The sequence below is a fragment of the Phyllopteryx taeniolatus genome, chromosome 21, assembly GCF_024500385.1.
Source record: "Phyllopteryx taeniolatus isolate TA_2022b chromosome 21, UOR_Ptae_1.2, whole genome shotgun sequence".
Taxonomy (NCBI): domain Eukaryota; kingdom Metazoa; phylum Chordata; class Actinopteri; order Syngnathiformes; family Syngnathidae; genus Phyllopteryx; species Phyllopteryx taeniolatus.
The window spans coordinates 7,228,004-7,252,749 of record NC_084522.1 but is presented as its reverse complement, the minus strand read 5'-3'; the positions used below and the strand labels follow the sequence as shown (position 1 = coordinate 7,252,749).

The 24,746-nt window shown below is 40.5% G+C and overlaps 1 protein-coding gene across 1 annotated transcript in view; it reads left to right on the top strand.

Annotated features, from left to right (window-relative positions):
* ctdp1 (CTD (carboxy-terminal domain, RNA polymerase II, polypeptide A) phosphatase, subunit 1) overlaps nucleotides 1–18,051 on the top strand; it is a 34,222-nt gene extending 16,171 nt beyond the window's left edge. Inside the window, exons 12-13 of the mRNA XM_061760286.1 lie at nucleotides 436–668; nucleotides 16,326–18,051. Coding sequence (XP_061616270.1) covers nucleotides 436–668; nucleotides 16,326–16,488 — 396 coding nt within the window. The 3' untranslated portion in view covers nucleotides 16,489–18,051. The remainder of the gene's footprint in view (nucleotides 1–435; nucleotides 669–16,325) is intronic.
* Nucleotides 18,052–24,746: the final 6,695 nt, after the last annotated feature.

Sequence of the window (24,746 nt, the reverse complement as noted above, 5' to 3'; positions counted from 1 at the left end):
GAAGCTAAATGAGCTCAACCTTATCCTGCGTTGTGTAATGGCATGTTTTTGCAATGCCATGTGTCTGCAGCACTTAATTGCAATCCATCCATTCCTTAAATTATGTTCAGGCTCAGCATGTGACTGGAGCCTTTCCCAGCTGGCTTTGGATGAAAGCTGTCGCCAGCCAATCACAGGTTGATTGTCCATGGAGCGCTGAGTAGGAATTGATCGCGTGGCAGCTATATGATTGACCCTGTAGCACTTATATGTTTTACTTAAGCACTAAGTGACCAAGGTCTCTCGTTAGAAGCTTCAAATATAATAGAGGCTTTTGTGCTACAAACAAAAACATGAACATTGCCAGTCATGAATTGGGGGTCCACATGGAGTAAGTGCCATAACTCTGAGGCCATAATGTCAGACCATTGCAACTCCTCTTGTCTCGTTCAATAGGTGGACGACATCCTGGGCGAGGAGAGCGACAACGAGAGCGAAGGCCGAGGGAAGGAGAAAGCTGCTCACGAGGAGGCGGAGGATGAGGAGGAGCACCAGCGGAAGGAAGAGCAGCAGCACCAACAAGGAGCTGGACCACTGACAGGAGGGGTGCTGGGTCCTCAGATGCTTCGAGCGGAGGACCCGGTCCAGACGACATCTGACGAGGCCAGTCGGCTGGCCACTGTGTCCAGGTGAGACACACAACCTCACTGTGTTAAATCAATGCTGAGAGTCAAGCATGCAAACAAATGCTATTGTGGATGAAAAATATTCTTTAGAGTGTTCCCCTATTGGCGGCATGGTGGACGACTGGTTAGAGCAGCCGCCTCATAGTTCTGAGGACCGGGGTTCAGTCCCCGGCCCCGCCTGTGTGGAGTTTGCATGTTCTCCCCGTGCCTGCGTGGGTTTTCTCCGGGCACTCCGGTTTCCTCCCACATCCCAAAAACATGCTAGGTTAATTGAAGACTCTAAATTGCCTGTAGGTGTGAATGTGAGTGTGAATGGTTGTTTGTTTCTATGTGCCCTGCGATTGGCTGGCAACCAGTTCAGGGTGTACCCCGCCTCCTGCCCCATGACAGCTGGGATAGGCTCCAACATGCCCGCGACCCTAGTTAGGAGAAGCGGCTCAGAAAATGGATGGATGGATGTTCCCCTATTGGCATGATCCATCACTCACGGATTCACCCATTCACTGACTTTTGAGAGGGGAAATCTATCCTCCCTTATTTGCTGAAATGCCATCATTTGACATTTTGGTGCCAAGGAACTGAGTTGAGGAGACAAAAGTAGTGCTTTGCCACCATCTTGTGGCATCTTGATGCCAAGGAACTATGTTGAAGTGAGTTGAAGAGGTTCATTTAGACAAAAGTAGTGCGTTGCCACAATCTTGTGGCATCTATAATCTAAACCTTTTTCGGGGGCATCAATTACTTGTGGATTTTTGATATTCATTGGCAGGGCTCGGTCCCTATCCCCGGCAGTAGTATACTACCGTACATATTTTAGTTTTTTTAATATGATGTCATGACATTGCTGAAAGATCATAGCACTTCAAATCATCATCGCAGTCAAATTGCTCCCTATACTTAGAATGTGAAAATATTTGTGCGAACGTCATTCGTAGCGTTCACACAAAAGCTATAGCGCATCCAAAATATTTGTTGTGTAACGCTTGACCTTCAGCAGTGCTTAAGAATCCAAATATTGTCCATGCTGATGCTATTGCATGGCCCAAATATATATTTTGCTAACAAAGTCGCACATTCAACGCGCTGATGCTGAGAGTCAAACATTTACACTTGTGCTTAGTAATGTTAAAAAATCTAAAGATGTCCTGGCATTGCCAAAAGCATCGAATCAGCTTTCTTTCGTCTACTTTTTATGTACAAATAGCATTTGTGTGAACGTCACTCAAAGGCACAAATGCTACTTTGTGTCAAAAACTATCGGGAGCATGAGGAGTCAAGTATTCACACTAATGCTATTATGATGTCATGGCTTCACAGAAGGATCATATTGCCTGCAAATCATCCAATCAGCTCCCTCCACTGCTCACAAATATTGTTATTCATCAGTCAAAGAACCACTGCAGCCATTCACTTTGCCCTCTTTTCATTGATCATTTACATTCGTGCTAAAGACACCTTAGTTTGTCCACAGGGTGACCTACTGCTCCAAAAATCTTCTGATGGTTTGTGTATGTCCTTGGTCCTGCTATCTGCCATGACTACTATTAAAACACAAACACACACATGCACACACCACTTCATCAGTGAGCCAGGGCTTGAACCAGACTGAGTGGTCCGCTGCCATGGCGACACGTCCAAACAGACATCAGACAGCTCTGAGCAAACAAGTCTTTTATTGCTGAAAGACAGTTAGGTTCGTTTTCAGTCTGCAGGAATCCAGTGTCTTTCTGATCTCATTTATTAATCCCTGCGCATCTTGAATATGTAATTCGGCCAGTACATTCATTCTCAATAGGTGTTCGTAGATGAAACAATGCACAACTTCCAACTTTTTTTAAACCTACATTAAAGAAGAAATTTAAGAAATTGTCAAATTTACATATGCATAATAATTCTCTTGAATATAGTGTTCATTGCCTTTCAATTCCTATAACATCATGGGATATTTACAACCATTCCCTCTACGAGTAGACCATAACATCATCCTATATTGTTAGCCATTAATTTAAGTAATACTCCTCAACACTGTGTAGATTGGTTCTGTCTGTCTACTCAGGTTCTGTGCAGAAATACAGACATGCATCTGTTGCTAAGATACAGGAGTAATGCATGTGTTGTTACCAGACTGTCTGCCTGCTCTTGATGATTGCAATCATTTTGCTGTCAGTCGCTGCACTTTGGCCATTTATGGTGTCGGTTTTCAGTGACAATTATTGTACACAATTCTCACCTTATGTTGTAAAGAGTTTGGTAGAATGAGCTTAATTAAATAGTCCACCAGAGAATGACCTCTGGGCTGAGTCCGGCTGGTGATTTATTTTCAGCATAATTTCCACGATCCCCTTGTGTAGCTATCAAGCAAGCCAGTTCATTTTAAAAGAATAAAATCCATCTGGCAGGCAGCAGTTTCAATCTGCTTACCTTTGAAGCATATTACATTTTTTTCAGCATATTATCCTGAAAAGTGTGACTCAAGGGACTTGGCAACGAAGCAACTCATCCAGTTTGAGGCTGCTTTAATTGTTGTCTCTAAAAAAACAAGCTGAAGTAGTTGGCCCGACATCATCAAGCGGCCCAAGTTGACTGTGCTTGACAGGCAAATAATAACAAGCGAGTACACTCGGGAACTCGGTATGATGCAGAATCTTCTTTAATGGATTCTGAAGGTGAATTCCTCCATTACTGTCTCTTCCAGTTAGATGCAAAGCATCCATCTTAGTGCACACCTGACAATAAGGATACTCTTAAAAATTCATTTCAAAAAATGTGAATACATGTTTCTCGATTACACTGGAACCTAAGATGGAACACAATACATTGTCAGATACTGGGTTTCCCCATAGGAAATAATGGAGATTTAATTATTCAAGTCAAACTGCTGCTCTCTTAAAACATTGCATAACATTTCAACATCATGATGGGAAAAGAAGAAAACTCTTAATTCGAATGACAAATGAAAAGGTATAAAAATAAGGTAACCACTATAACAGGTAAAAGCGATAAACACTCTGCTCACCAGCGTCAAACTCAAGGCCCGGGGGCCAAATCTGGCCCACCGCACCTCTTCATGTGGCCAACTAGAGAAAATAACCACTTCATGTTTCTTACTAAATGGATAGGTATATTTTGGCAGATAATCTGTACCTAAATCAAAATCTTTCTTCACTTTTAACAAATAGCACACATTTTTCACCAAATCGCTTCTTAACAAATTGAACAGTAGTTGTATACTAAATAGTTGCATGCCATAATTTCCATGACTTCTGATTTCAAATTCATTTTGTTGTTACAAATATATTGGCATGTGATCGGCACCAATCTCTGACGTCAATAGCGAAAATCAAACAGTAATTGATGCCCACCAACAAAAGTTTGTATAGATGCCAGAAGGTAAAGAACTGTGAATAAGGCTATGGTCTGAAAAAAATGAAGCTCCTCCTCTCATTTTAACATGGTTGTTTCTCACCAAGATATGACCAGATGGCGACAAAGCAATATTTTTATTTTAGACAGGGCTTTGGCCTGAGCACAAAAACAATGAATGGGTGAGTTCAGGAGATAGGTTCCCCAAAAAATCTGGAACTAGAAAAATGTATGAATGCTGAACAGCCAAATATAGGGTGTGTGTGCAATGATGAGGTGACTTTATATTTATATGGCTTTCCGTCATAACGGCCCTCTGTGGGAAAACCCTAACTACAATGTGGCGCTCAACAAAAATGAGTTTGACACCCCCACTCTACCTTATTACACTAACAATATTATTCGAAGTGATGGCACTTCGTCGGCTAGGCTTACATGTTTTTGTGCACCCATGGGAGTATTTCCTTCCCTCTGAATTTTGCTTAATATCCTAATGGCACGACTGATGAGGCGTTCAAAATTTGAGGTGACACTGGAAAAAAATCTTTTCTTGTTGGATCCCCAAACATAATTGGACCCTCTCCCTACTGTTGTCAGGCGCCGTGTCGTTTAATTTCCTGTCTCTGTGGCTGCGCATTCATTCAGATGCCCGGTCGCCCCCGCTCCCATCACCATGGCTGCCTCGAGTGCATCTTAGTACCGATGCAAGGTGTGAAACTCCGAGCGATCATGCTGTCCTAACCTCTCAGCAGCATGAAGGTGATGAAGGTGGGCAGTGGTTCGTTAGGGTCTGTGCTCAGGTTGCCAGACGGGCAAGTGTGAAATTAAAAAATGTGTTTCATCTTTCCTTGTCATCTTCGTTCATTTAAAAAAAAAAAAAAAAAAAGAAAAGAAAAAAAGATGGGATTGTGTGTCTGTTGTGACTGTGTGGCGATGTTTGCCCCCAGCTCACCTAAAGGCTGCCTCAGCTGTCGCTGAGCTCTCTGATGGATTTGAAGGAAGCTAAACGGCCAGCACCTGCATTATACATATATTCTCTCTACCAATATTGCCTTTGGGCGTGACTAATGTATTTTTTACACTATGCCAGACTACGGTGTAACTAAGGCTGAGTGTGGCTTTGCTGAGTCTTACAGGAGACGGAGGAATAAGCGCTACAGCAAATGTATAGGGGAATAGATGTTTTAACATGTGAAGTGCAAAATGAACCAAAGGCATCCTTTGGCTCAGAAATGCTTTTGCTTTAAACACCCACAAGAAGTCTTGTAGGATGCGTTCAATGCTCTTTCAGCTCCTTTGGCTTTGATTTTATTTGTCTTTTCAGTACGTCTTTAGTGACTTGCAAGTATTTTGCCCACATTTGTTTTAAAAAATAAAATAAAATAAAATCTCGGCCCTAGAAGAAACTCTACACACAATATCCCATAATGACAACAATGTGGAAAAATTGAAGGCGGGTGAATACCTATGCAAGGCACTGTAGTCTTTTTAATAATTTAGTTTTATAATCAAGGCTTTAATGTCCCCAAAGTAAGATTATAGCACTTGCAAAATAGATTTTCTTACAACTTGTGCTTGTTTTAGTACACCATGAGAGAGCTATGTACAGTATAGCAAAACTTTACAGAAGTGACAATAATGTTTTGATTCACAGCATCTGTTTATTCTTCGTAATAATTTGCCTCCTCATGCAGCTGAACCGAAATTAGAAACCCATGTGTGAGCCATGTTAGTTACTATTTATACCCCTGAAAACTACAACCACAATAATAAACGCCATTGATCGACACATCGAGAATTGGGAAAATCCAAGTTTTTGATATAGATCTTGTATCTCAGAAGATGCTGCAGTTTTACATAATGCTGTGGCATAGAGCCGCTGACTGCATTTCTGTGCATGAATTACTCCGGTTAATGAGATGCTTCGGTCTCTCCACTTTTTTTCACACTCCTCTGTAGAGTCCTCATTTAGGCCTAGTTTTGGGTGCTTTGTGTTCGTGGAGTCGGCCACACCTGATGTATACAAGCTCACTTTTTCCTCGCCAATCATCTACCTTTTCTGCCATGGACGGGTGATTGACACTTTCTGGAAGTGATCATCGCTTGTCCACGTCTACCCTTTTCTGTTTCAGACGAGGCTTTAAATGAGAACACTGTCTTCTCGAGGGGCCATAATGTACCAATTACCTGCATTGTCAATTGTTTTATTGTAAGTGCGGGGCTCTTATTATAGTAACAGGCACCCAAGACCGACAGTTTTCACATCACAGTGCTTGTCCCCTTTTGATAATGTTAATGGATGTCCCACTGTTGTTAAAGTCTGCAAAAACATCACAGTATGCGATTCATTCCACCCCGGCCGGGCATCTGTGAGCAGTGTTGTCATAAGTGCTGATTCAGCATTATTAATTGTACAGCATGAGTTCGATGAATTATTAAAGCCCACACAGAATTGCATTGTATGCATTCACTCATAGTCATAAGATTTCAAGGGCATGAGTTCATTCCTGCAAATACCAACAGCAAACCACCCAGGAAAAGTCTTTGTGTGTATTTCATTTGTCCATTAATTTCATGTTAATGTTTTATGAGCAACTTTTTGTCAGCTCCCGTTTTGTAAGCTCGTTCGAATCCTAATCAGTTTTTTTTCTGTTCTCCACGTTGCTGTTCCTTGACCTCCCCCACGAAGTCCAATCCATTCCACCAACTCCACAGGGCACCATGTTATTTGTTCTGTTTAAAAAAATAAATAAGTGTCTCACCTCTGTATTCCCAGACGGGTCCTTTATACTCCCAATATACCTCCGTGGTGGCGATTTAGTCCTGGGCTGCTGATGAAACTACTCTGGTACCAATTTCTCGTCAGGTCATAGTTGCAGTGGTCGCAGAAAAAAAAAATCGATTTAGTTTAAAAGGTTCTGAAAAAGCATTTTCCGGCTTTATGTTCGGTACCAAACTTTGTGTGAAGCCAGACTGCAAGTATCCTTAAGCTTTGGGCTCTTAAATGGAGAATTTTCAGAATGTTACATTGTTTCATCAAACGTCATTAGGGCTCAGCAATTATGGGATCCCCCGTGAACGGGCTGTAGGACTTAATCCTGTATTAGTGTCTACTGGAAAGAACAGATAACATACACATTAAAAGACTGCCCCTCGTCAAATTGTAGTCTATGCTGACAAGCCGACGAAGCCAACAATGTTAAAAATCATGTTCATGTTGAAATTGTTTTCGCAAACTGTAGCCGAGAATTACGTAAAAGATCCAAAGAATGCAGTTGTGGAAGAGAAGACAAACAACAACTTAGAACAAATCGGAGCCATTATTCTCGTTTTGTTTTGTTCCACAAACTGCATCTGTACCGATAAGTATTCATCATGGCACAATCAATGCTACACAATGGCGGCTGCAAATCAAGTCTTCAGCGTGACAGGCTGCTATTGTACGTTTCACAAGATTAGCATGAAATGAAGCGTAGATCACGTTCCGTTCTTCTTTTATCATTGCGATTATTGTCTACTTTATTGTGCAGTCAACTTACCCAGGTGCCTTGCTCTCCCCCATCCCAATAAGTTTTATTTCTTGTTCTAAGAGTCATCAGCACATTTTCGACGGCGAATTCTCTCGAGCCAGGTTTATTCACTGCAATCAGTGTTTCAGTGCAGTTGTTGGGTGATATTAACTCGGTGAATGAATCATCTCTTCTTGAGGATATTAATGTTGCGGGAGGGGTTGGTTACTCATTTATTTTAATAGGCAATTTGGATACAATTAGATTCCCAAGAATGTAAATCTATAACTGGAAAACCTATCACTGTTTCAGTAGCAACCCCAAGGAGCAGCTTGATTTGTAAATTGCTTATCATTGTTTTTCCTCGAATAGAATAATATGCTTCTGTAAATTTTCCACTTCTCAATCAATATTGCAAATGTAGTAAATCACCGTACTTTGCATTGATCACCTCATCAGCCCCTGGCACAGTAGCTAGGATGACCTCAAATGAGTTGGTAGGGCTTTGTAAGTGTTATTTTTGATACAATAGATTGAGGAAAATCCATCATACAAGGTTGAATATGAAAGGGTTGGTTGTATTTGGGAATAAAACACACATAAAAGTACACTGCAGATGTATTGTTCTCCTTGTGAAAACAGCTCGGCCCTGCCTCGGATTACATAACATTGCGTGCTTAGACGGAAACATAGCTCGATGTGAGGCACTGTATTGTCATATTTCCATACATGGTCTTATTTATAGAGGGCAAAATAAGCATCATGATCATGTTAAAACGCACTCGAGTACCCCAGTTTGCATAAAAAGCTGCGGCTCCCTGGAAAAATTCAATTATTCACATCTGGCCGCTTATCTGACTCGTGTGAAGGCAGCAGCGCACAAACACTCTTGGTCGCCTCGGTATTTGGAGCCCTTTTTGAGCAATGTTTGCTTTGAACCACATGAAAGATAAAAATGTGGACCCTCTCGCAGCGTAAATTAGACCCTCTTACTTTCTCATGTTCTCCCTTTTTACCTTTTCACCCAGCTTTTATTCTTCACCCGATTTGGACGACGTGTTCTAATGAAAAGGCCTCTCTCAATTAGTGCTACGGGCTTCATTACATTTTTTTTGCCATCTCTTATGTGATAGCGTATAAAAGCCAGAGAAAAACCTAAATTAATTTTAACCTAAATAGATTTTTCTAATTGGATACTCCCAAAGGCCCTGTTGTGAGTAATTGTTTTTATAGATTTTTTTTGGATACCCTTAAGGCTGCTCTAATGGTGCCGCGTTTCCTTTAGTGTTTGTTCAAAAGATTGCATTGGATTCATGATTGCTGTTGGCTTCAGTCTACTGAGTGACAGGGCTTTGTTGTTCTTTTCAAAGGCCAAACGTTCATGCATGTTCCCCCAGACCCCCTTACCGCTCGTTGCAAATGAATTAAATGTCTAGCGTGAAACTAAACAATGAGTCTGGCATACAGGTTGCGAGAGAAGCAAAACAGCCTAATTGATTTTTGTATATCGCACAAAACACATCAACATCTGGCTGCAGTGATTATGTCGCTTTTCCTCGTGATGCGCTTTCGGGGCGCTCTCTGTTCAACTGTGGTCTGTAATTATATACTGCGCTCTGTAATTATAAAATATGTCAGGTTTTAGACAGAGCAGGGAACAAAGTGTACAAAGCAACCATGTCCTACTGCCATGCTTTCCAAAGGTTCTATTTAGCCAGGCTCCCGCTTGGAAGGAGAATTCAAACTTTTTGTCTTTTAAAGGTTGCCTGTCAGATGGTTCATGGGAATAATGTTAATATGTGTGTGCTGCCAGTGTTTCGCCAAGTTGATGTTTTAGCTGTGACTGGTGAATGCTGAGTGGGGGGCGGGGGGGGGGGGGGTTAAAGACAATCAGCAGCATGTCCTTCATGGAGTCGCTCAGTCTCGAGTGTTGTCACCTTTTCCCTCAAATCAGACCTTCAATTTGTTTGGCTTTCAAACACATTTTCCTTACAAGAAATAATGGAATTAGAATGCATCCATTCCAGGAACTTTAAAACAGTGCATGTAATATTTTAAGTAACATTTTAGGTTTGGTAATTGTTAGATAAGTTGAGTGGGTTTCATGTAACTTAAAGTAAAGTTGAAAATAATAGCTAAAGGTAGCGAAAAATCTACATTTTAGCAAACCTTGCCTTTGGGTGCCACTTTTCACGATATGTAGTTCATAATTTGATATAGACAATTATCATGAGGATATTCTTGACCAGGAACATTTGTTTAAGAAGCTTGTGCATACTGGTGTATCAACCATTACGGAATCCTAAATTAATGATTTTGGGCAACCGTGGCATAAGCCTTGCATTGGGTGGTGGTTTCATAAATTCAAGCACTGGACGTGATAGAGATTTTAGCCTCGGGCAGCCTATTCTTACTCAAGTACTGTGAGTGTGGAACGGCGCAATCAAACGTGCCGCCTCTTGACATAGCTCAGCCGTGTGAGCGGGGCAGCAGACAGCGAGGAATAGGAATGCTTACACAGGCTTTTTGATGCATGAAAAGAGAAGGGGGAATAAGTGAACAGCAGTACAAAAACTACAAGTAATCTGACCCATTTATTTTTTTTATTTTTTTCTTCATCCCAGTCTATGTTCCAAGCCTCTGGCCTAAGCAATTTTTTTCTTATTGTTCAGTTATAGCTCAAAATGACTCCCAGGGGAACGACGGCCTATTCAGAACTGTTGTTTATGACTACACATGCAAAATGCCCAACACTCTCGCATGGAAAAGTGCAAAAGGTGTCTCAGGATAATGCACAATATGGTTTAGTTTGAAATGTGTCAAGTGCACAAAGGTTTTCTCAAGTCTACCTTGCGAGTAGAAAATCTTGGGTATTCCTTTTGGGAATTTCTTCTTCCCATTTGGTAGATTTTTTTATTTATTTTTTTCAACCCCCAACACTTATTCCAATTTGGACCACCTGCGTGCAGGATATCTCCCAAGATGGCGGTGAACTTCACGTGAGCTCATCTGCGAGGATTGAAGGATTTAACAGTGCACATTTTGCTTTATCGTTGTCTTTATGTGGATTTTTTGCAACACCTATTCCGTAAGATAGACCATTGTCGTAGAAGACTCAATATTGCCCATAGGTGGGAATGTGAGGAGTGAATGGTTGTTTAGTCTACAGTTGCCCTGCGATCGGCTAACGGCCAGTCCAGTGTGTAGCGGCCTTTCTCCCAAAGTCAGCTGGGATTATTCATGTCTTCGGATGAAAATCGATTTTGGATGATTAAACTCAATTACGTATACATGTAAGTTACAGGTATTATTCTTGTGCATTGCCATCGTCACATTCTTCTGTAGTATCTGTGACTTCGGGTGTGAAATGATCCCTAACTTTGGACATTCCGTCTTTTACAGATTATTTACTCCTGTCTTGCCGCCATCACAGCAATTTATTTCTGCACTGCAGTAACATTAATGTGGAAATATTATTCCTGCAAAGCTTCGAGGCAGATATTTTGCCTGTACCTTTTTTTTTTTTAATCAAATTATTCGAGTTTGTGGAGTACTGTCCATTGATAGTACGTTGCTTCAACTTAGAACATTAGTTGGGAGTGTATCCTTTTCTCCTTTGGCCATCTGCGACTCATTATATAGCCTTAATCAACAGTGATGCTATCTTCTTTTTAATTAACCAAATCACACCTTTAGCGTTATTGATTGGAAGCTTCCAGTGCCACCTGTGCTTGCCGCTCTCCATTGAGACTCGTGCGACTATTACTCACAGTATATCAGGAGAATTGCGACTCTGAATGGACACTCCTCGTTAGGAGCTCCTCACCAGCGGCCACCTTTTCGCGCCGGGGCAGTTAGCGCGATGCGGAGGCAAAGCTTTTAGTTCATGGCTCTCCGCACACTCAAATGGCTGATAAGGAGGCCATGAACAGTGGGTAGGAAGGAGTATCAAAGTTGTTCTGTGGCTTTATTTTGAATATTTCGTGTCGGGAATTGTGTTCAAAAACACACTTCCCTTGCAGTAATAATTTCCAGCTGAAGCGATAGCCTTGGATGCGGGGTTCACAGCGCATATTAAATAAACCTCTAATTTGCCTCATTAATTAAGTCCATCTTTTACATCTCTTCGCTGGCCATTCCTACTTTAACTTTCAAATGCATGGTAGAGCTCATGAGTACATTTACAAAAGTGGCTACACATAAATTTTTTATTTTTTTTGCAAACATGCAGAAACTGGATGGATGAAGACACAATTAAGAACAAATACCTCCATAAATAGGGTCAGTATTTCCATGTACTAAAGAGCACTTTAAGACATAGCAACCATGGTCAAATAAAAAAATCTATATATAGAAAATACAAATTTAAAAAATGTGTTAAAAACAGTTTTTCTAAAGGGACTCATAATCTTTGCTTATTCAATTAACGTCATGCAAACACATCTCAATTTGGAATGCAACTTCTTCCCTAGACACTTTGCCTTCGTAGGCTTGAATATTTGTGAGCTAATAAAGATAAAGCAAGGGCATTCGGGGTGGGTGCTTGGTTGGTTGTGTAACTGGAAAAAAAAAAAAACGGAACTTGATTTAAATATTCTGAGAGCGTAGTTGCTGTGCTTTTTTTTTTTAAGTGGATTAAGCCGTTTTGGTTCAAAGGTTTGCTCAAAACAGGCTCAACTAGGGAAAATCCTTTTTAAAAGTTGGCCATTCAGGTCACTGTGTGCTGTCAAGTAATTCTTAATTTGAGTTCTTCAATTTTCACTCAACTTTTCCTCGATGGTGTCCAACTCATCTCACATCGTTTCCATATTGCCACTTCTTGGTAAGCGTTTGGACAAAAGTATTAACGCTTAAGCCATCCAGCGCTGCATTTGCCAATGCAATATAAAAATGTCTACTGTTCGATATAACACTCTATCGTTATCGTTATTTTGATGTGTGAGGTATTGTGTTAGCTCAGTTGCTACACTAATGTGGCGTCCAAGACAGTAACACCGCAACCGTCGCCTTTCTATTACGTCTTCCCAGTGCTTCACCTTCCAGGCATGGCCAATTAACCCAAACTTGACAACAATTAGATTGATCATAAATCGATTAGTCATGCCTGGAGAGTGGGGCGCGAGAATATCAACAATAACATAGGAGTCATTCCTCACCATTTAAGGGGACGAGGTGTTATTTTATTAATTAATGGATAAGGATTTAGATTGGATTTGATGACATGAAGCCAAAAGCAATAGAACAACTCATTGACATCTCCCATAAATGTCTTAGCTGTTCGTTGTCGGAAGTGGGAGAAGATTTCAAGTATGTACTGCATTTTTATTTATTTTTATTTTTTTATTTTCTTCATATATACAATAATTTCCTAAGCTGGTCCGTTAAGCAGCCAGGATAAGAAAAATCCCATGACTGAATGTAGTACGCTGGGATTTGCCTCATTTTCTTCGCTCTTTAGCCAAATAAATAATCATTAATCCTCTCTTTCATTGGTGACAGACCCTCGCGTTAACCCCTGACTACCCGGTCTTGAACTTGTGGCTCTGGAAATTAAGCTTCATGTTCATTCGGAGCAGCCAGTGTATTGTTGCGACGCCACTCCAGACCTCCACCCACCCTCGGCGCGCACTGTGAGGGTCTGCAGGGGTCCGCCCAGCCTGTCAAGCCGACAGGCATCCGGGCTGATGTCAGCCGACATCTAACCTTTAATGAACACAAAACCGCAGTCCTGCTGTTGTGGGAGGCTGTCTGACAGCGCTGTGGTCTAATGAGGAGGGGGGCTTCTCAGCAGAGTTGTTGTCAGGCCCCCACAATAAGTAGACGACCGGTACGCTCCTCATTAGCATCATGCAAAGTCCTTCTGCAACGTGTGTATGTGTGTGTGTGTGTCGCGGAGAACCTCAAGTGGTTTCCAAAGAAGGACGGCATGTTTACAGCCTCAGCAAGGCCCCTTCTAGAGCTACTTAGACATGGACACTCAGTCCTGAGAATGGTCTGTTTATATTAGATGGGTGAAACTACAAGTCTGAGCTCTAGTGAACGTAGTGGGTTGGAGCCTGGAACTGTGACCAAAACATTTAGAGTTAGAGCTTCTTTAATCGTAGAAGAGAAATTAATCACGATCAAGGTTCATAATAAGAAATTGATGCTTCTTTTTCATCAGAAGTCGAGTTTCAAACGCGTTTAAACTCATTAAAATACATTTAAACACAAAAAGCAAGTTGCAAGCTTAAAGTGCATCGAAAATACTGTGCACGTTGTAGTTTTTGTGTACATGCAAGTGCGGGCATTCTGTGAAGCAACTGAAAAGTGCATTGGCGACTGTGGCTCTCCTTTCCCACATGCGAGAGCATTACAGTAAGTACATTTACTGTAAAAACCCATAAAAAACAATCACTATAAACCCCAAACCTGTGTGACGTAGCGAAGGTTTCCACGGTGAACAATAGATACGTTCCACAAAAAAATATACGGTGTACTGGGGCTGCAGTAGGTGCAGCACGATATAGCGGTGAAATTCGTTATGCCTATTAAAGACTTAACTGCTGAGCCCATTGGAACTCTGTTGCGTACCAAAACTGCAGCACCTACCAAAGCACGTTAACAGTCTCTTGGGGTGCGTTTGCATTTGTATGTCACTTTCTCTGGTTGGAATCAGTTGGGCTTGTACCCGACGTGCGTGTGCTGCTGTTATTGTACAGCTTTTTGGGGGGTTGTTCCTTTCGCTGTTGTGTTGTCTCTATTGCCTTGATCTTCGCATTCGTAAGTCCTCGCTCGCTTATCGCGAAGACGAGCGTCTCAGAATCCATTCCAATTTATTCTTCTTTGGGCTGCTAAGTGAACACAGTCCATGTGGAGAACAAACGCTGGTTAATTGCGCTGAGTAACTCTCAAGGGGCCGCCCTGTGCTCAGAACCGCAAATTATTTTCTTTTTTTTTGTTATGTCTTTGTCTTTGTTATTGTTTTGTTTTTCCCCTCTATTGTTAATGCCTTTTATATTTAACGAGAACAAGAACCGTCGCAGCGCTGTTTGTTTTCACCCACTTCCTGTTTGTTGACAAAATCTCAGGAACTCATTGTACCTTCAGATGTAAATGAGAATCAATTCAGATAAGTCTAGATCGATTTTTTAAATGTCTTTATGTTTTTAAATACACAAGCATTTGCATTACGCTACGTGGTCAATGAAAACAAATCCCCGACGTCCTAAATTAGTTTTGCTTTATGTTGATTCGTTTTGGCATTGGGTTTTGCGCTGAATTTACACTGCAGGTCTAAGTGCTTCTTTCTAGATGTGTGCTTATAGATTAAAAAAGAAATAAATAGGCACAATTATTTTGATGGGCTTTTGGTTAACAACAAAGTTCAACTGAGCTTAGATTTTTTTTTTCCTATTTAATGTGTGAATAATAATTACATTATTACATTACTACCCTTTTTTTCACAGGTGAATCTCATCTGTTTTCTTTTGCTACCTGTTCTGTGAAGCACTTTATTTTGCTTTTTTGGTAGTATGAAGTATGAAACGTGTATGTAAAGAAATTGATACGTTTTAATATCATTTTGTTGCCTGAGATCTACTGGAAAAGATGCAGCGTAAATGAACAAGAAGAAGAGTTAGAGAATGTCCCCACCTCAGCTTCAGTAATAGTCGTCGTTCCCACAGAGCAGAGAGAATATATGCCCGTTAGTATTGTTGCATGCTCAGTTTGTATGTGCTGTTCTGTAAAAAGCAAGTGTTTGAAGGTGTAAAATGAGTGTAATGTCCATGCTAATTTCCATTAAGCCCATCCATGGCCTTTCACTTTATATGTTAGCATTAACATATTAGACTTTCATTAGACAAAATTATATAGTTTGGTTGGTTGGTTACAGTTTGGTGTTTAAATATGCATTGTTTAATTCTGTTTTGTGTGTTGGTTTTACAGTAAACTTCAACTGGGAGTAACAAATAAACAGCTTGAAGCAAGCATGCCCTGCCTCTTATTTGGACAATTGCGCAAGTGAGAGAGTGAGAACAGGTGCTAAGGAATATTTTTAAAAGTTTGTTTAATAAGATTTTAATAAGTTCAAATGTGTTTAAAACGTGGGAGGTGTAAAACTATATATATATATATATATATATATATATATATATTCCATCCATCCATTTTCTGAGCCGCTTCTCCTCACTAGGGTCGCGGGCGTGCTGGAGCCTATCCCAGCTGTCATCGGGCAGGAGGCGGGGTACACCCTGAACTGGTTGCCAGCCAATCGCAGGGCACATAGGAACAAACAACCATTCGCACTCACAGTCATGCCTACGGGCAATTTAGCGTCTCCAATTCATGCATGTTTTTGGGATGTGGGAGGAAACCGGAGTGCCCGGAGAAAACCCACGCAGGCATGGGGAGAACATGCAAACTCCACACAGGCGGGGACGGGGATTGAACCCCGCACCTCAGAACTGTGAGGCTGATGCTCTAACCAGTCGGCCACCGTGCCGCTATATATATATATTTATTTATTTTATTTTATTTTTGTTAATAAAATCTCTATATTTCAGATTTTACTACTATTTTACAGAGCATCTGAATTAACCAAAACACAAGGCAGGATTACTCTTAGGCTTACATTGACAGATTTTCCAGATATTTTCTATGAATATCTGATGCTATTATTATTATTTGGAAGAGGTGGTTGTTTTTTGTATTCATGCTGCCATGACTTGGCCACATGGGAGAAAATAGCATGAATCCATCCAAAGTTGGCAGCGGGATCTCTAAAACATCGTTTTTTTGTCTGCAGGAAACGAAAGCACGACGACGACGCCAAGGAAGACGACAAGGACGGCGAGTCCTCCAAAGAGTCCAACGATGAGGAGGAGGAGGAAGAAGAGGAGGAGGGAAGTTCCTCAGAGGCGGACGAGATGGTCGCCGCTTTGGAGGCGGAGCTCAATGACTTTATGTGAAGTGGGACACATCTCGCACGCACACACACACACACACACACCGATACACACACACGCTGTAATTAAAACAATGAATGTCCTGTACAGAAATGATGTGTTTTGTAGCATTAATATTCCTGATAGCCTGTTTTTTTTGTTGTTGTTGTTGTTGTTGGTTTTTTTCCCCTTTGCTGGGTATCAAACTATTTGACATTGTTTTATTATGAAGAAAATAAAATGTAGAAAACAAATTTGATACTTTTGATTTTTTTATATTTGTTGGAAGAAAAAAAAAGTGGCAATAAACCTTCCAAATGTTGTGGCCGCTTATGCCAAAGAATTCAGTAGGTTTGCCAAGTTGTGCAGCTAAATGTTATGAATATTATTTTATTAGTGTCACCACAACAACACTGGTCATCCCGTACATTTGTACATAGGATGATGATATTTAATGTTTGACCTTCTCTAGTGCACTTTGACCCCAGAACTGAACCCCATCACATTCATGTTATCACCTTATCTTGACAGCCTTTTCCAACTACTTTACACTGGATCCAATTGTACTTATGTTGTCATATAAAAACACATTTGACGCCATCTCATGCAGCTTGTACATCTCGAAGTGGGTTCCAAATTCATTTTTCTTTTTTTACATTAAGTGCATCATATTACTGGTATTTCTCGCTTATTTTCTTTATGAATTAAACACTTCTCGCTATATGCAAGCCAATCTTCTTTTTTTTTTTTTTTTTTTTTTTTTTTCATGGAATGTTTTAAGACCGGCCTTGTAATTGTTGACAGCCTATTCACTCCCAGGTTATTGGCAGGATAGAAATTATAAGATAAAAAATAAAATATTTAGTATAAAAAAAAAAATACAAGTGTACAGTGAACCCCCGCATGTTCGCAGTTCGGCATTAGCAAATTTGTCTACTTGTGGAATTTTTGGGGAACCTATCCTCCATTATTCGCTTAAGAAATCTCATATTACTTTTGCGCTCAGGCCAATGTTTATGTGAGGGAAGGAGCTTCATTTTGTCAGGCCATAGCTTTGTCTAAAAGAAAAAAAGTTCTTTGCCGCCATCTTGTGGCATCTATAGGCATTTTTTAAAATGGGGGTGGGTGTGCATTACTTGCGGGTTTTTGCTATTCGTCTATTACTTGCGTGAATATCGGGGGTTTACTGTCTTTTTTAAGGATTAAAAATATGAAGTTGGCCCAAAATTAGAGTTAATATTCAACTTTTTATCATTTCAAACAGGAAGTGGTGCGTCAGTTTAGCCACCATGCGAGTTAAATTACGCCGGTTTAGGGGTGTTTTAGGCCCGCTTTGTAATTAACGACAGACCATTCTTGTAGATATAGATTATAAAAAATATATTGTGGTCAAGATGTGTATATTTTTTTGTTATATTAACCATCTCCTGGCTCCAGGATTGAAAATGTCAACCATTTCACCTCCAGTAATCCCACTGATCCTTTGTATTCGTGCTTTTTAATCACCATTCTAATACATGTTAGATTTTCCTACTCCATGCTGACAAAGAAGATACTTTGACTAAATAAACATGTTTGAAACAAAAACGATGCTGTAGCTTTTCTTTCCGGTTGACTGCGTGAACCACGTGCATTTGCTTTTTTTTAATTATTTTTTTTAGCTCCCCTGTATGGCAGCTGGGCCTTTAACGTTGTAATCATCGTGTGCAGCACTGCAAGACTCCAGTCCGCCACTTAACGGCTCCTTTGTCATGGAAACCATCGGTGAGCCATTAGGCCTTGTTCCATCTCGACACTTGGCTCGAGACAAGCGGGAGGTCATTAGATGGGCACTATTCACCCGTTTAGGGACGAGACAACTTGTTGTTTCCTCTTTTTAATGTCTTTTTTTATCAACAATGACTCATGTTTTCCACACTGAACCAAAATGTTATTGCGTGTGAGGTGCCGCCCAAAGTGCTTGACATCTGCTCCGTGGCGCTATCATCTCGTCAGACGGCGTAATGGCTCCTCAGGTGCCAGGTTGATTATACCCCAGCGGGACTCGCAAGGCTATTAAAATAGACATTTACAGGGATGAATGTTTAGGCGGTAGTGTGGTCCTCAAAGTGTGATGAGGGAAGCGGTGTCATATGAATCCATGAGACTGTCCTGATGGCAAGAAGATTGCAAAAGGGTGTCAAAGTGACGGTAAATTTCCATGGGAATTTAAGATGGGGGAATTTTGCTAATATTCCAAATTGGAAAACTTTCCAAGGGAATTGAATATCTTTTGTATATCATATGATCTTATATAAAAATCACAAGTTGCATTCATCGCCGTAGTGAACGATGATATCATATCTGAAGTGCATAATTAGTGAATGGACATGATGTTAACCTCTTACTTGTCATACACGAGTGTAAAAGTGCATCATGGTGACTGACAATATGTATAGTCTATCCAGTAATTGTGACACTTATCAGCTCTTCAGTCATTAACCGCTGAGAATATTAATCATCCCACAGCTCATTTCCGCTCGTCCTGAAATATGACTCTCGCTCCTTCTTCTTCTTCTTCTCCTCCTCGTCCTTCGCCATATTCTGCATTTCTTTCATTTGGAACATCAAAGTCTTTTCACATTATACGCAGTCTGATTTCGTGTGCGCCGGCTCCGTGCACCGTTTACATAAGAGGGATTTTTCCCAGACATCAGAAAAAGGGATTTGCGAGAGAAAACAGGAAGCGAGATTATGATGAGTAGAAATAAAAATGTGGACAAAAGTATTAAGACAAACTTTAATTGAATAATCAGTGAATCACGGGGCTGGACTAGAGTCCATATCTTAAAGGAGAGGCATTTTGCTTTTTTTTTCTTTTTTTTCCCCTAACAATTTAGGCCTGTTTGTGACATACTTTTGTCAAAATACCTTTCACATGATAGTGCTTCCAAAATGGATTTTTGCCAAGCCCAGCTGCCAAGTCATGGGCAGTACGTGATATTATGTAAATTAGCTGCGCCGTTTCGTCAAAATCGGGCAAAATTCTGAAAGGCTCGCTCACAAACCAATTTTCAGAAATAGGGAGCTCACAAAAGATTTACTTTTGTTGTTTAATTTCACACTTTGGTAAAAAAAAAAAAAAAGTGAGTGTGCTCACCACTGTGTGGGTCAGTGGGTCATGTGACAGGTCACTTCATGATGAGGCCGTTCATGATGAGCCTACCTCACGCTCGATTAAAAGAAGGAAGCGTCTCCGAGCGGGATATTTACGACGTGCCTCCGCGTGACCTTTGGAACCGAGCTCTGGATCGGGGTCAAGCGGGGGGTTACAAGCCTGTCACGTATGTGTATGTATGTATTGTTTTCCTCAAATTGGGGACTCCCACTGTGCTGCAATTATTGTGTGTTGTCAACTTGGGAAAAATAAACACCATACTTCGAATAGACGCTTTTGCCCTCAGGAAAAAATACAACAGGTGGTGCCATTAGGTGGCTGTACTTAGGGTAACCGATGCCACCATGTATCACAAAGTAGATGCATACACGCACTCCCTCGCAGAGTTGGTATCTGTAAAGCTGATATTTGAGAAAGCTGTATGGATGTCCTCTTCTGTGAGTGATTGAGACCCTATCGCGGTTCTCTTTCCGCGGTCTCACTGTATCGGAGATTTTTATTTATTTATTTATTTTTTATCGTGAATTTTTCACAACACCGTAGGATTTTGCGGCGATCGTTTTTCCACACGGACTGTTATCGTAGACTCACGTAGCGATAAGCGAATAATACCTGCACCTCACATGCATATTTAGTTTTGACATTATGCACAAAGCTTTAAAAATATACATATAAATAGATATTAAAATAAATGGATGGTTGCTACTTTGTGGACTTTTGTCTATCTCAGTTGCTTCTGAAGCATAACGTGGCAAGGGACTTGAATACAGTGTTCTCTTGTTGTATCGCGGTTCACCTATTGCAAATTCAGTGCATTGTGTTTTGTTTTTTTCATATTCGTATCACGCATAATTCACCGTTTTGCATGTACGCTGTCATTTTTGTGGTAAAATAAACACTTACTAGCCTAAAACACTAGCAATAATAACGAAAAAAAAGATTAAAACACATTATTACAAGGAATAAAATGTACTTAGTGTACTACTGTGCATTATTGTATGTTTAAAAGTTTAAAAGTGTTTATCAGAGTATGGTTGAGGTTAATAGGAGAGTGGGGAAGATGAATGAGTTTCGGGATATTCATACAGCATACAGCAAAAAAGTATGGTCGCTACTTCGCGTATTTCACCTATTGCTGGGGATTCCGGAACCTAGCCCTTATGAAAAAACGAAGTATTACTGTATTATTCAATATCGATCGCACTAAATTTTATTTAGAATAATACATTCTTAACACATTTTGAATTCTTGTAATTAATTGATTAGTCATTTACAGTATATTGTATTCTTAATATAATTGTATTGTATTTATATATTACATTTCATTATAAAATGTTTGTTTAAAATGTATAAATGTTTTCAACACCTTACCCCTAACAGACTACTGCTCCTGACTTCTTTTTGCATTTGATTAAATAAACACACAGCTGCAGTATATGAGGAAATCCAGTACAGTGTGTCCTTTCGCTGTTGTGTTGCATCATGCTTGCATCAAATTTTCTGAAAATGTGTAGGATGTAAGGCAGCGGTATTTACAGTGCACAAGCAGGCACATGTGTTATTGAGCAGCTTTCACGTATTGGTGATACAAGCACAACTCAATTAACCGCTGATGTTTAGCAGATTAGCATAAAGGATATTGTTTCCCCCCGCAGCTGCACCGAGACGATCGTATTCATTTAGCCGAGCTGGAAGTGCACCAGCAGGGCTTGTTCATTCTTCATCTTCTCCAGTAATGCAAAACACAAAGCTTTTTAACTTTGTAAAAATGACACGTCTGCGCCGTTGTTGATTTACAGCCCTCATAAAGGGCGGAGGCCGCGGGCTAAAGCGGGAGCCTCCTGCGTGCCCTCGGAAAATGGATTAATTAATCAGGAAGTGGCTTCTGGCCGCAGTCGGAAGTGGACTGGCGCTCCGGTGCTGATTGCCTTAAGAGATTCCTCCTCGCTTCTAATGGAACTTTAGCAGCCAGCGCACCTTTCGGCTGTCTATTGGTCGTCTTTTTCAGGGCAGATCCCATGGTGAAGTCACTCCAGTGGGGATGTGAACCTCTGCGCCCGTGGCAGCAGAGTGTCAGCACATAGCACGTTTTTTTTTTTATAATACTCTCGCTATTTCGCGGTTTTCCGTATATCGTGGGGGGAGGAGGGGTGTGGAGTCTTGAGTGCAGTGCATCATATTAAGAGCTCCTCTGAGTCAAAACATTAAGAACAGCTCTCAGCATGATGAGGTGCACAGTGTGATCAAACGGCGCGGTGTGTTCAGGCGCCATCTAACAAGTCTGCATAAAAGTGGAGCTGTATTGGGTGGAAAGAGAAGTGGGGGGAGGGGGAGGGGGTTGTGTCATCTTTGTTGCTCACCCTTCTCACACTAAAAGCTAACCAAGCACTTCGCCACCTGATGAGGCCAATAAAGGGAGGAACGGAGATGCTGTCTCTCCAGTATGTTCTGTACAACACACACATGTGAAAAGGGCAGCATTGAGACGATTGCGCCGCACCCTTTTCTCCGTTCCTTCTCATTCATTTGAATTTCTGTTTCACGTGGGCGCCGGCGGAATAAAGGCGTGTACTGTAAGAGCGCGTACGAGAGCGTGTCAATCAAGGCCCAGCCGACACCTCTGCGTGCCCGCTTCCTGCTCTGTGCTGCCTGCTGACATTTGAGGGAAGATGGGAAAATTGAGCGCACAATGGATGTCATTTATTCAAGTGCTTTCTAAAGTGATTCGGCCATTATGAGTCATTATCTCTGAAGTCGACAACTTTGGAGATGCAGGCGCAACATTCCGGCTGCGCATCCCCTCCACCCTCTTACGTTGGCTTCATGTTCTATCAACATTTATGATACAAGCTTCCTGTCTCATGCAGCTTTCTCAAATAGAATTGCGGTGAAGCAGCCGGGTTCTGTGACGCTTGATGTGTGCCCGACCATTTTTGTTGCTGCGTCTTGCTGTGCCATCAACTTTTCGATTTAAAGATGGCAGCTGACCAACATCATATATTTGAACAGAAATTGTAAGGTTTTAAGTTTTGTTTTTTCAAATAATTTAAGATGGAACTGTCTCCACCCACAAAGATTCTTGGAGACTGATGAACGTTATTAAATTTAATGAAATTTTATTAAATTTAAATTTTAGCTGAGATATGTAATTCATATTTGTAAATTCTTTCAAATATGTATTTTATTTAATTTTTGCTTTTAAATGATTGGTGGGATATATTCAAAATTGTATTTAATGTTTGCTTTTAACTAATTGTCTGTGAATGTAATCATTATATAGTATGAGAGCAGTTGTGACATTTTCAAAATGTTTTTTTTATTTAATATCATTGCCTTAAGATGATTGCCTCGGACTATAATTAATATACAGTATACTGTAAGAGCAGTTTGTAACTTTTAAAATGTAATAGCATTTTTTTTTAAATTCAATAATTGTTTTAGATGCTTTAAGATGATTGGCTTGGAGAAAAGATCTGGCTCTACTGTCTCATCGTGAGGCTGCTGGGTCCACTCAAGTCAATATGCTTCCTTGATGTATTGAAGGAAAATGAGGAATCTCTGTAATATGGAAGACCACAGTCAATATTAGCAGTTCATCCTTGAAAAAAAAAACATAAAAAGATGTCTGCTTTTGATGGATTCTTCCATTTAAGACAGCCTTCATGCAGTTTTATTACATAATTGTCCTTCGAATGGAGCAGCAAGACGCAGACTTAAAGTTAAAATTGTGCGGCAAATTTGGAGCACTTGAGTCCTTCACAGCACTTTAAATATACATCGTTGTCATCGTTGAAGAAGTGCTAACACAGTTTTTTTATGATGTATTTTGTATGTTTTGTAGCTGCACGTGAGCATCTCAAGTCAAGCCCTCCTGGCGTCCTGGGATGAGGCCGAGATCCAGCCCCGTGGTGAGTTATCTCATTACTGTCGATGGGTCATATTCTTAAGGTCAAAGTGCGGTACTCTTGAGAAACGAGCTGTGTGTTTAAAATAAAAAAGAAATATATAATATCGATATGAACGCTGCAGAAATGCTTAATTCCACAAGAATGCTGTAAATCCTAGCGCAACATTGGGATTGGAATCGGAATGTCGGAATGTGAGCATCGTCAAGGAAATTCCCCGAATGGATCACAAATGAGGCATTCGTGGCTCGGCCTGCATGCCGGACGTGCTGCTGTTTTCATGTAGCCGTCATTCTTACATGTATGCGCAATGTGGCAGCCCTAACTAAAATGATCCTGAAGGATGTTTTAGTGCACATTAGAGAGAAAAGCAAAGATGCAAACTACACATGAAGGATTCAAACCTGGAACCTCAGAACTGTGAGGCAGCTATGCCATACACTTCCATTTTTTTGTTTTGTTTTGTAGCTTCAGCGTACTGCTACAAATGCAATTCATCATCAATTCATTCATGATATGTGTTGCCTCGGCCCAGCATGAACGCGCTGTTGGTTTGTTTTGCTAGCAGGACTACGCAAAAAAATGATTTGAAATGAGAAAATCTGGATTAAAAACGCAGATTGGTGAATGCAGTCATTTTTGGGTTGCAAAATTCTAGCCTAGCCATGAAAAAAATTGCTATGTGTGTTCCCTTTGAGGGTTAAACATACTGTCAAACAAATGTAAATGACAACATTTCTATTCAGGAATTAGGGTAGTAATTACCATTGAAATTGTACAGCTTTATCGAACTAAATATTTCCAAAAGTCTGGAAATCTCACTCCCCCCCAAAATGCAAATGGTAGGTTCCATTCCTAGAAATTGAGCTTGGGAGTAGAATGCTAATGGCCAGGCACAAATACAGCACTCCAAAATTTGGAAAATTGTAGATATGTAGAAAAATATACCTGGTAATTTTAGCATTTGAGTCATCATGGCACCATAGGGTTGCAAAAGTATTTATTGGGACAATATAGGAATTCATGAGAATTTACAGGAGTGAATTGGAAATTTACAAATTTGCATGTGTGTTTTGATCACATCTCAGATACTTTTGTTCATTTTTTTCAGTGAAGCAACTTGAATAAAACACTGTTGGCAAAAAAGAAAAAGAAAAAAGAAACTAACAATTAAAACGTTTGAATTTTACCTGTGATTGTTCCACACTGAAGTGGTCTGA